Genomic DNA, 12,612 nt, shown 5'->3' with positions numbered 1-12,612 from the left:
TCCAGGGGCAGCGGGGCTGTGCGGACCCAGCGCCAAGGCAGGCGCCCTCGCGGGAGGCCGAAGCTGCAGACTTCAGCACCGCTGCTGCTGGACAGCTCCCTGGGGCCTCCCCGCCTGCGGGACAGGGCGCAAGGTCTCTTCCTCTTCCCCAAAGCTGGCGAGCTCCCTGCTGTGTCCCCACAGTCCGCTCCGGGACGACGCTCCGGGACGACGCAGCAGAGCAGGGGCTTCCGTACCACCCACGGCCGCCGCTGCCTTCCCTGGAGACCAGAGAGGACGGGCAGGGGCTGCGCCAGCGGCTGCCGTGGGCCCGAAGGGGCTCTGAGCAGCCTGCAGGAGGCAGGGCTGCTGGCCCAGGAGTGAGGTCCCCCGCTCCAGGAACATACTTCCGGGTACGCTGGCCCTGGCCCCAGGGGCTCCTGAGCCCTCCAGACCGTGCAGGAAGGTGGGGGGCTGGCAAAGCGACCTATTCTTCCAGGTTGTGACAATCCCAGGCAGACAGACTCACCGTGAGACGCAGGCACATCCGGGAGAGCACCCGTACCCCAGGCGAGAGCACCGACTCACAGACACCAGGCAGAAAATCCCAAAATACAGACCTGCGAGGGCAGCCGCGCATCAACCGCTCACAGGTGAGGTGTGACACCAGGGGCACGTGCTGAGGACACAGGCCAGGCGCCTCGGCAGGGCAGCTCTGTGAAGATGGGAGCCTAGAGGCCTGCGGAGTGGGCAGGGCGTCCCCTGCCCCCTGCAGCTCTGTGACCGGCTCCACCACTGTTCTGTCTGCTGGTCCTCCCTGATGCCCCACCACTGTTCTGTCTGTTGGTCCTCCCTGATGCCCCACAGTGGCTGTCCTGACACTCATGTGGCCTGAATGAAATGAGCCCCCATGCCCCAAGTTGAGGCCAGGCTGGGAGCCGGGCACCAGCAGGGACAGAAGGAAGGAGGGTCACACAGACCCGCTGCTGGCAGTCTCTGGGCCAGAGGAGCAGACGCCGCAGGGTCCCGGCACCACAAGGAGCCTGGGGAGGGCCACGGCTAGATGGGAAGGGCCCCAGCCCTGGGCTGGCTCCTCATCTGCACGCCTCCCAGGGCCACAGTGTCGCAGGTGGGCGGCCGCAGGGCCCAGGCAGAGCCGGCGGGTCCTCCACTCCCTGCCCCCACCACAATGGAGAACAGAGCTGACAGGGCCCCACTTCTCCCACGTGGCATCTGCCCCCCAAGACCACCTGCATGTGTGAGACACACAGTGAACATTCCAGAATGTGTGTCCTGAGGCGGGCCAGGGCATTTTGCTGGCCCTGTGCCTAGCTTGGTGCTGGCAGCATTTGCTGCCCAGGAAGGACGTGGACGGGTGGAAGATGGTACCCGCGGCTGCCATACAGGGTCAGAGGTTATGGAAGAGGAGGCCACCGCTACCCCGGCTCTCCAAGTGGGGTCCCTCAACCAGTGTCAGCTTCATCTGGAAAATCCTGAGTGATGTGGAGCCCAGGCCCACCCCATGCCTGGGCCTCCAGGGAACGCTAAGGCTCCGTGCCCTGGGAGCAGCCCCCAGCCATGGAGAGGGCAGGAGACTGAGTCCACGGCTCCAAGCAGAGCCCAGCACCTGTCCAGTTCCTCCTGCAGGGAGACTGGGCTGGTGGTGGAGGCCCAGGCCTGGGAAACGTTCTTTTAAAGTTAAAATCCCAGCATCTGACTGGCTTCCTACCAGTTTCTAGAAATCAGTGCTAATTTCTCAGGGTGATAACAGCCCTTTGATTTTCAAGAGTTTCTCTGTTATATGTGCACCCCAAATGTTTACAATAAACGGTGCCTGGAACTATTTCTGCATAACAGAGGTGGGGGGTGTTGCTGGCAGCTACGGGGCGGTGCACGCCAGGCTTGGGGCACTCTCCTCTGCTCCCATGTGAAAACACCAGGACGTGGAGTGACGCCTCCACCCCAGAAAAGCCTCGGGAACCACAGAGCTGGGGCTCAGCCACCACACCCCAGGGTACCAAGGACGAAGGAGGCTGGGCCCGATGGCACCAGGGAATTCGGTCAGGCCCAGAACTCACTGCTTCCCGTGCACCTCAAATCCCCCACATCCACCCGGCAGAAGGCAGAGCCACAGTGGGTGACATGGGATGTGTCCGGGGTCACTGTGGCAGCAGAGGGATGGGCAGGACAAGCTCCTCACCAGCCCAGAGCCCTGGGGGTGCAGCCACCAGTTTGAGCCCCGAGGGACCATGCAGCCCTGGCGTCCCCAGCTGGGCCCAGCTGACCAGCCCGGCCTTGCCACAATCCCTATCACAGTTCACAGCTCATGGCTCCCCGCTCGCTGTCCTCAGCAGAGAGAGCTCCACAAAAATCCCATCGGCTGGGTGAGAGCTACACATTGATGCCATCTGATCTGCTTCTCCCCACCCTCAGGCACCCTGGCCCACAAGCCATCTCCCCTCCTTGGCTCTGACCTGAGGGTGACGCTGGCCCCAGCGGCAGGGCCAGGCCCTGGGCTCAGTCCCGGCAGGCGCAACCCCCTGGCACCACCCCACCGTCCTGTCCAAGCCACTGCACAGATAGGGAAACCGCGGTGTGGACACAAGTGACCCTCAGCAAGTGTCTGGAACCACATACCCTGGAGGTGGCCCTGCCCTGGGGGCCTTGCCCACAACAAACAGCACAGGAACGTCCTGACCAGAGACCCCCAGTCACAATGGCTCTGTGGCTCTGGCCTGGCGCGGGTCTGCCTGCCCAGCTCCTTCTGGCTGGAGGTGCCTGTGTGCTGTGGAAGGGACGGAGTCATCCTGTAGCCCCCTGCAAACCCTGTCTGCAAGAAGTCACCATGGGGCTGGCAGAGGGACCCCAAGACCCTGGATGGCACAGGATGAAAGCCAGGGACGGCCTCAGGTGCCAACGGCCAGTCTCCACCCCAAACACTAAAAGCAAGTGGAAGGGCTGGAGGGCTCCAGGCTCCAGGGGACCCCAAGCATCTCCTGGTGCCTACCAGGGACCTGGGTACACCCAGGCCCCATCACAGATAAGCAGGAGGGAGCCTGAGCATGGGGACCAGGGCTCCCGAAGCCACATCAGCAGGGCCTGCAGCCTAACCCTGGGGCAGAGGCTGCCCTGGCCTCTACGGACTGGGGCCACTGCCTCCTGCCTGGACCCCTCGGGGCTTGTGTGGGAAGGGAACCTCCGGCCCCCGGCCTGGCTGGCCCTCTGTGCTGCCCTGCGCTCTGCAGGAAGTTAATGACACCACGGGGCTGCACAGGGGGCAGCTGAATGAGCCCCCATGTGGCCACCCCAGGTCTCTGAGAACCCAGCTTTGGGGCTGCCTCTCCACCCCCTGGCACCCCCAGGGGGCAGGATCAAAGTGCCTGACATGGCCACCGTGGCCACCACCCTTCCCGGGGCAGGCATCACACCTGTCACCTCTGTCTGCACAAGATAACTCTCGGACCCAGGGCAGTGACGTCACCCCCGCCCAGGGAAGCGGCCGATCAGGGGCCCAGGCCAGCCCCAACCAGGCAGCTCAGGCAGCGGCTGGTCCTGAGGCTGACTCAGGGTGCCGAGGACACGGGCCTGACGCCAGCTGTGCAGAAGGGCTTTCCCTCAGCATGAAGGACCACCACGCACTGCCCCTCAGTCCCTATCCTGACCCCTTCTCCCATACAAGGGGTTCCCCGGGGGCTCCCAGGCCAAGCCACCCACAGAGGCCACATTCCGGGCCAAGCAGGCTCCCTGTGCCCCCGCAAACAACCCACAGCTCTGAGACTCAGCCCCATGAGCAGCCGTCCCCGCTGTATCACGGGACCATGCAGGCGGCCGTCCAGGCGCCCTCTCGCCTCTGCCTGGGGCAGGGAAGGCCAGCCTGCCCTCCAGGGCCCTGGGCTCCAGCTTAAACCAAGTGGGCAGTGATGGCGTGAATGCCCTGGGCACCTCCATCCCCCTCAGGCCAAAGTGCCTGGGACTCCCACCGGCCCTACCCAGCCCCACACAGCCCAGCCCTAGCACAGAAGCGTCCGTTCCTCTCAGCCAGTGCCACAAGGCTGCCATGGCCACCCAGGAAAGGCAGCTCTGTCCTCACAGGATGGCACCCCCAGGGCAGACAGGACCCAAGCTCAGCCCAAGGACATGGCACCCAACAAGGAGCACGGTGCCCAGAGAGACGCATGCCAACCAATGGGACCTTGCCATCTGTCGGGGGTGGTGCTGTCACTCTCCAGGGTTCGGAGAGGAAGCCAGGCCCAGCCTGCAGCCCAGGCCCCTGGGTCAGAGCAGCGCAGGTCTGCCACAGCCTCCGTGGGCCCCAGGACTGAAAGCAGAAAGAGTCTGGGAAGCTGGAGCCTTCCAGGAAAACGAGGAGTTTCTCTTTAACAGCGGGACTTTCGGGAGCACTGCTCTGTGGGTGGGGCCTGGCTCCCAGCTGCTGGGCCCAGAACACTGGCCCCTCAGAGGCGGTGGAACAAGGCCTGGACCTGGCGGGCCGGGCCCTGAAAGGCAGCCGGCCTGGTACAATCCCTGCTTTGTCCCTGCAGCCTCTGCCCCAGCCCAGCCTCCATCTTGTCCAGAGCCCCAGGCAGCTGGCTCAGGGCAGCCTGGCCCGGCGGACATCCCTGGGACGAGGCCTTGGGCAGGCCTGCAGGCAGCTCCATCAGCCCGGGCTAGGACCTGGGGCTTGGGCCTGACAGGCACCAGCCCGACAGGTGAAAACAGGGCTGCCCTGCACAGAGGAGGTGGTGGGGTGCCATTAACTTCCTGCAGAGCTCAGGGCAGCACAGAGGACCAGACACGCAAGCCCCAAGGGGCCTGACAGATGCTGATCTGCCGTCCTCCTGCTCGGCATGCTGTTTCCAGCCACTGGAACCTCGCACAAGCTTCAGGGAAATCCCATTCCACACACAGGGGTCCTGAGGCCCCAGTCCCTCTGCTTCCGAGGGGCCAGGGTCCAGGTGGGCTGTCCAGAGCTGAGGGCAGGGCCCAGAACTGCATGGTGACACCCCACAGTGCCACCATCCAGGCACAGCCCCGCACAGGTGGATGCCGGCGTCCGGCAGTCACAGGGGTCAGCCCGCCTCCTCTCCTGGTGCCAGGCGCCCAGCAGGGCTGCTGACTTCAGAGAAAGCCTGACCCTCCCCAGGTGCCCAAAGAAGTTGGTCTGTGCCTAGTGAGGACTGGAAGGCACAGATGCCCTCAAACAAGCTCCACCAGGTGATGGCGAAGGGGCCTTCCCGACGGCTACTCCTGAGTGGCAGACTGGTGAAGCCAGTGGCCAATGGGGAGGCGCAGCCCACTCAGTCTGTTCCCAGGGACTGGGGTCGGACCTGCCTTTGGGCCAGCCTGGAGGGGGTCTCTGTCTGCTGCAAGGCTCCCAGAGCACCAGAGCAGGGTGAGGCCATGATGAGAGGCCCCGGGGTCACTCAGCAGACGACTCCAGGAGTGAGAACCAGGAGAGGTCACTCAGGCCCAGGTCCAGAAGCCAGTCTGAGCAACCCTGGTGTCCTGGGGTACAGGCCTTGCTGGCCCCACTCAGTCCTCCAGGCGGCTGGAAGGGAAGAGGCACCAGGAGTGGGGGACGTGGGGGTCCACACACACCTGGTGCAGCAACAACCTTAAGACACTCCCAGCCACCCTCAGAGCAAGGAAGGGGCCCTGACCACCGTGGCAGCCAATGATGGTGGGGACCCAGTCCCTGGAGCTTTGGTGGTGGACAGGAGCCACAGCCCTTGGTAGTAGCCCCAGCTGGGCCCGCGTGAGATCTGCCACACACAGATCCCCTTGAAGCCTAGGGGCCAACCTCGCATCACAGCCCAGGCCCTGCGTGCCCCGGTGGTTCTGGACACGACTCCCTGCTTGGGCAGATGGTGGAGCAGGCGGGGCGGCAGCCAGCCACGGTGACTCTGGAAAGCCCTCCCTGGCACCGCTGGGGGTGGGGGCACAGCCTGGCCTTGACGCTCCCACATCCAGGAAATCCATGGCGTACACACATCTCAGCCAGCACGGCCAGCACAGTCAGGGCCGGGCGGTGCCCTCTGCCCAGTGTCTTTTCAGCCATTGCCAGCCAGTGACAAGGCAGGGAAACCTGTGTCAACAGGGACACACACACACACCTGAGGTGCCCAAGGCCACAGTGGGTGGGGACAGGACAAGGGCCTACAGCTCCCGCCTCCAATGACCCTCCCACCTCCAACGACCCTCCCACCCCTGCCTGGGGAACTGCCTGTCCTCACCACCCGGAACCTCTGTGCCAAGGGCCCTGACAGGGACACTCAAGGCCAGCTCTCAGCTGGAAAGGGGGCTCCCTGCGGAGGGCATGCAGAGTGGGAAGACTCTAGGGGCAGCAACTTGAGGCCTCCACCCTGGCGCAGTCACTGGCATGGTGCCCAATGACACCAAATGGGCCTTTCCAGGGACTCTGGGGGGCAAGGAGACTTCAGATGGGAGGGCTGCCCGCCATGCCGGCTCCCTGGCCTCTGTGCATGGCACCCTTGAGAACAGCGTCCTGAGACTCAAGCTTGTGGAAACCCCGTGCAGGGCAGATGAGGGGTTCAGCCTAGCCCCAGGCGGCTGCCGCTCTAACAAAACAGCTGGGGTCAGATGGCCAGGGCCTGATGCAGGGAGGGCCACAGAATTCCCGGGGTCTCGCAGCAGACACCCCACGCTGAGTCCACTTTCACAGCTAGGGAGGCTGCCGGGTCCTGTCTGCCCATGAGCTCTCCAGGCTCAGCCCTGCACAGCCCACCTCTAGGGCCCATCTCCAAGGGCCCATCTCCAGGGGCCCATCTCCAGGGGCCTGCACACCACAGCCAATCACTGCCCATCCTGTTCAACTTTCTAAACCAACCTCATCTCAGGCCAGCTTCCTTCCCCTCCACATCTGCCTCCAGCTTCTGGACTTGGGTCACCCCCAGGGTCTCCCAGGCACAGGCTCTCCCTCCCCTCACCTGTTCCATCTTCACTGGCTCCTCCCACCCCAGGACCCCTCTCCACCCTGGCAGCCACCAGGGCTCAATTCTCCTAAAGGCTATTGAGAACGTGTCCCAGGTCCCTGGCAGCCTAGGGCCCTCCCCCACACCACAGCAGGTGAACACTGCCAGGTGAGCTGCAGTGCAGCCCCTCATCCTATCTCCTTTGCTCCCTCCCAGGGAGCCCTATCCCAGCCACATTCCTTCTCCCGAGCCCCAGACAGAGGATTCCCAAGGACAGGCCTCTCATCGTCCCATGCAGCCCACCCACCTGCCCCCAAGAACAGCTCCAAGGGCCCAAGGTTCTCCAGCTCCTCCCACAGGGCCTTCCCTGGCCCCTCAGGTTTCAGGAGCTGAGCCCAGGTTTGGGCAAGAAGGTGCCCTGCTCTGCGTACTGATGGGGCACAGGGACAAAGGCACACAGAGACTGTGTCTCGGCATCCCTGCAGGGGTCAAGCTCAGATGAGGCTACACAAGCCTTTCTCGGCCCCGAGAAAAGCTGGCGCAGCACCTTTGCAGGTGGGTGCCCACCCCGACCCCAGACTACATCCCCCTAGGTCTCGGCCAGAAACCAACGAGGAGCCAGCGAGGAGGCTTACACAGCTGCTCAGCGCTCTGACAGCTTCACCTGGTGCCTGGCTCCAGTAGTGGGACCACTGGAGGCGACCCCCACGGCCACCGAGGGGAGCTGTGCAGAGGACGCCCCATGCAGAAGGATAACCATACAGCCACACCGGCCCTGCAGGAGGCACAGACCCAACAAGCCAGGCGGGTGCTGCACAGGGGAGACCATGGAGCACTCGCGCTGAAAGGCACAAGAAGACAGCCGACTGGACCCTGCAGCGCCTAGAAGCGGCGGTGTCCAGGCCCCAGAGGGAGGCTGTGTGGTCTCCCCTCCCCACACGGCCAGACTCCCCAAGGGCAGGTTTTGGAGCATATTTTTGGCCCACCTTCCAACAGGCCCCAGCTTGGGTCAGCTGGGTGGAAGGGCTCTCGTGGTACCATGAGGCTCACTGCCACTGCCACTGACCACCTCCCTCTCAGTGGCCACCTCGAGTCGAGCAGCTCCCACTTTCAAGGACTCAGGCAGAGGGGAGGACATGAACAGAGAGGGCCAAACAAAACTGCCAGCCACAGACACAGGGAAGGGGCTGGAGTCGTGTCCACACCAACAGCCCCCCAAGCAAGGCCTCCACAACTCCCCTGTGTCCAGGTCCCCGGAGAAGCGTTCTCAACGGCAGGACCAGACCGTCCTCGGGCGGTGGCGGCCAGAAACCCAGCCTCCCGTTCTCCCACGGAGGTCTCCTGGCAGGAAGCCTATCTGCCTCTTGAGCTTGGGACCTGGCAGCTCTCCTGGCATCTGCTGCCAAGTGGCCCAGCACACATACTCAGGGCCCCACATCCACCCAACTCCCGGTGAGCCTTCAGCAGCAGCAACGGGAAGATGCACAGAAATGGTGGCCTTCTCCAGGGCCCTGCCAGCGACGCACTTGCGCTCTGCCCGTCAGAACTCAGGAGAGAGGGGCCGCTTTGTGCCCCCCCTCGAGCTGTTTTCTAAATCTCTCTCTCAGCACGTTGTAGACACACACAGCCCATCCTTTTGTATTCATTACTGTTAATTACAGTGGAAACCTCCCGTAATTAACTGCCGCCAGCAGAACTCCTATGAAGACTGGAGACCAGCCCCTACCCACCGAGGCCGCGCACAGCACATAACTCATCGCACAGCACACAACTCATCGTATCTTCACTTACACACGGATGTTTCCTTATAACAACATTTTATTGGGACCCTAATTGGATTATCTCACTGACTCCTGCATCCCGCAGCCCTGGGCCCTTCCTTCACCACGGATTTCACAAACTAGTTTTTCTTTCTGGGAAAGACGAGAATTTTGAACCCAGGTGACATGGGCTGAATGCCACCTCCTCTCCAACTCAGGCCACACCACCCCAACTGCCCAGACCCTGCCCTGTGGCCAGGGGCCCCTCCGTGCCGTGGCTGGTGGGGGAAAGCTGTGCACCCAATGCAAGGGGGCTCCCCTGAACCCCCCGGCCCAAACCCCTTCCTGCAGCTCTGCCTTAGTTACATCACAGCCACGGTCCTCCCCCAAGAGCCTGGGCCTGGCCCACTTTCCTTTCCCAACGCCACCTCCCAGCTCCTCCTCTGTGCAGCCGTGAGGGGCTGAGCCTCCACCCTGCACCAGCGCCCTCCTCCTCCTTCCCTCCACCCCTGCCTGCCCGGGTCTAAGGAACTTCTCGGATTGGAAGGGAAAGGCAGTGCCCTGGGACCTCGGGGACACCAAGAGACAGGCCGGTCCTGGGAGAAGAAAGAAAATGGCTGAGCCCCAGCCTCCACAAAGGCGACTCTGTGAACGCGCCTGACGGACCAGATGAAGGGCTAGCCAAGCCCAGCGGGCCGGGGAGAGTTGGCCACACGCGAGGGTAGCCGGGCTTGCCTCTGGCCTGGGTTGGGCCTCCGCCGGTTCCCTAGAACAGACAGGGACCCGCCTGTTCCCTAGAATGACAGCCAGGCCCCACCGGGAAGCCCCCTCCACCGGCAGGCCGCGCGGCCGCTCCACGGGTCAGGTCCCACGCACTTCTGGTCCCGGCACCAATGGCCTCTCCCTCCCCCGGGGGAATGCAGGTCACAGACGCTCCGCCCGCCCGAGCCGGAGCCGGAGCAGCGCAAGGCGCTGTCCAGCCCTCTGCAGGTCCCCGCACTCTCCCGCCCCCACCGCGGAGGGAGATCGGGCCTGCCCGGAGGCCCCGGTGGCCGGCGCACGGAGGTGGGAGTCCCGCCGGGGGCGCAGCTGCTCGGGCAGCACGCCTATTAGCGCGGCCGCGGCAGACGGCAGATGGGCGCCCGCGCGGCCCCCTCCTCCCGCGGCACAATGGGCCCGGTCGCCGGGGCGCACAATGCGGCCCGGGCCGCGCACCTGCAACGGGGCCCGAGGGGAGCCTGCCCGGCCCGGCCCGTGCGCCCCCGTCAGCCCGCGCGCCCCGCGCCGCGTGTCCTTGGGCCGCGCCCGGCCGACCGCAGCCAAGCGGCCTGCGGGGTCCGCAGCGGAACCGGGACGCACGAGCGGACGGGGGCGCACGGGCCGCCCATTGTTCGCGGCCGGGGCTCGGGCCGGGCGTGTGGCTTCGCGGCCGGGGCCTCCCTCGAGCGCCCCCCACCCAACGCGTTGCCAGCGCGGCCTCCCCGGTCCCGGCCCCCGCCCCGGCCGCACGCACCTGTCTGCCCCTTGCCCAGCGTCTTCTCCAGCCGGTAGGGCCCCACATACTGCGCGTGCTGCGCGCCGCCGTCCTTCCCCGTCGATGTCATCGCTCCGGGGCCCGGCGCCGGCCAGGGGCGCCCGGGCGCGCGGGCAGGGAGGGGCCGCCCAGCGTCCGCCCGCGTCCGCCGAGAGCCGTCCGCGCCGACCGGGCCGGGGCGCCCCCGCGGGCCCCGCTGCTCTGCGCCGCCCGCGTCCGCCTGCGCCGCCGCCCCCTGCGTCCACTCCGACGCGGCAGTCCGAGGCCCGGCCCGCGGCGACGCCTCCGCCTCGTCGAGAGGACAGGGCGGGCGGGGGCACCTGGCTTCCGCCGCCGCCGCCGCCAAGGCCCGCGCCCCGCGCCCCGCGCCCCCAGCGCACGCCCGTCCGCGGCCGCGCAGCCGAGCCGAGCCGAGCCGAGCCGAGCCGTGCAGCTGAGCCGAACAGCCGAGTCCCGCAGCCGAGCCCAGCCGAACAGAGCCGAGCCGAGCCGCGCAGCTGAGCCGAACAGCCGAGCCCAGCGGCCGAGTCGAGCCGAACAGAGCCGAGCCGCGCAGCCGAGCCGAACAGAGCCGAGCCGCACAGCCGAGCCGTGCAGCCGAGCCGTGCAGCCGAGCCGAACAGCCGAGCCGAACAGCCGAGCCGAACAGCCGAGCCGAACAGCCGAGCCGAACAGCGGAGTCGAGCGGAGCTGAGGGGAGCCGAGCCGAGCCGGGCCGCGCAGCGGAGCCGAGCCGACACGAGCCTGTACGAACGCAGTGGGATGCGGCGGCGGCTGCAAGTGGTGCCCGCGCCGGCCAATCAGCGCCTCCCCGCCCCGCCCCGCCGCTGCGAGCGCTCGGGGAGACTCGAGGGGGCCAGGCTAGGCCAGGGCGAGGCCGGGACCTGGGAGCTTCCCGCCCGCCGCCTGCCACGTCCGGTCCCATCAGGCAGCAGAGCTCCTGCTGCCGCCCGACCCGCCCTTAAGGCGCATCCCGGGACGGAGCAGGCGGTGGGCCTATGGCGAGGGGTTGCAGATGGCTGCCGAGGACTGGGGTTTTACCCTGCAGTGCGTGACCCCTGGTGTCCCAAAGAGTTTCCTGCCCCTCAAGGGGGTGCTGCAGGCGCGGGGGATGGGGATGCTGCGCTGGAGGGGGGCGAGTGTTGCATGCGGGGCGGGGGTGCTGTACTGGGGAGAGGTGCTGTACTCGGGGCAGGGGTGCTGCACTCGGGGCAGGGGTGCTGCACACATTGGGGGTGCTGCACACGTGGGGGGCATGCTGCGCTGGAGGGGGCGGGTGTTGCATGCGGGGCGGGGGTGTTGCACCCGTGGTGGCGGGACTGCATGGGAGTCTGTGGGGCTGCTGCACTCAGGCATTGTCCAAGCAGTAATTTTGAACCCCCAAGAAGGACGTGGTCCTCTGCCTCCGCTCCTGAGGGAGAAGCGGCAGTATTCCCAGTTATGCCACAGTGACCCGCGCGGCGCTGAGTCAAGCAACTCACCTGAGGTCTGGCCGCAGCGCCCTGGCGCCTCCCAGCCCTTGCTGCCGACCCCTCTTTCAGGTTGAGCAGCTGGGCAGGGGCTGCCGGGAGCAGCCTTTGGAGATCTAAACACAGGCAGCCGAAGAGGCAGCCAGACCTAGACGGATCCTCTGTTTCTTTGCAGAAAGGCACTGATATTTCCTTAAGCCCATGCTGCAGAAGGTGGTGGGAGGGGAGAAGTGAGGGGGACCTGGAACCCTGCAGAGTGGGGGTCCCAGATCTTGCCCGTGTATGGTCTGCGGACAACGTTTCTCCTGCGGGCTCTGCCACACACTGTTGCTGACCGTGGCCCGCTCCCCACCCTGGGAAGCCTGTATGAGCTCAGGAAACTGCAGGGCCTTCCCAGTGCGCCCTCCTGCTCTTTGGGCTGTCCGCATTTCCAACTGGGGAAGGGCAGTGGGCCCCAAAGTGCCTGTCCACTCTCAGCTGGCACGCCCCCGCCCTGCTCCCCTTCAAATGCTGTGGGCTAAGGGTCCTCCCTGCCCAATCCTGAGCATGAACAATCGGGGCCCTGCCAGTGGGGGCAGGGAAGGGGGGCTGAGAGCATGGGACAGAGGCAGAGGGTCCCCCCACCCCGGCTGCTGCTGCTGTGAGTGGGGGCAGCAGGCATTTTTAGCTGAATTTAGAGTGTTTGGGACCTCCAGCTGGAGAAACTGTCAAGCAGTGACATCTGGCTGGAGGCTGACTGGGAGTGGTCTGGTCCAGGTGCCAACAGAGGCAGAGGGTGTGCAGGAGACCAGGAGAGGGCGTCAGGCCACAGCCAGAGGGCAGGGGCACTTGGCCCGAGATGCCCTCTCTCTGCTGCCACGGTCACCTGGCCTCCCAGCCTGCAGCAGAGTCAGACGCAGCTTTGTGGTGTCCTCAGCAGCATTTCGCCCTATTGACCA

The 12,612-nt window shown here is 65.8% G+C and overlaps 1 protein-coding gene across 6 annotated transcripts in view; it reads right to left on the bottom strand.

Annotated features, from left to right (window-relative positions):
- BRSK2 (BR serine/threonine kinase 2) overlaps positions 1-10,646 on the bottom strand; it is a 65,246-nt gene extending 54,600 nt beyond the window's left edge. For 4 of the 6 annotated variants that reach the window (XR_004053746.1, XM_030918975.1, XM_030918973.1 and 1 more), the window contains exon 1: positions 10,185-10,373. Coding sequence is in view for 4 of the 6 variants with exons in the window: in XM_030918975.1 (XP_030774835.1) it covers positions 10,185-10,275 (91 nt within the window). In the remaining 2 variants the exon portion in view is untranslated. Of the gene's footprint in view, positions 1-10,184 lie in introns of all 6 variants that reach the window. The other 2 variants (XR_004053747.1, XM_030918976.1) reach the window with 2 other exon arrangements.
- Positions 10,647-12,612: the final 1,966 nt, after the last annotated feature.

Source organism: Rhinopithecus roxellana, chromosome 15 (assembly GCF_007565055.1).
Source record: "Rhinopithecus roxellana isolate Shanxi Qingling chromosome 15, ASM756505v1, whole genome shotgun sequence".
In the NCBI taxonomy this organism is placed as follows: Eukaryota; Metazoa; Chordata; class Mammalia; order Primates; family Cercopithecidae; genus Rhinopithecus; species Rhinopithecus roxellana.
The sequence above is the reverse complement of the archived record's forward strand: the minus strand, read 5'-3'. Positions and strand labels throughout refer to the sequence as shown.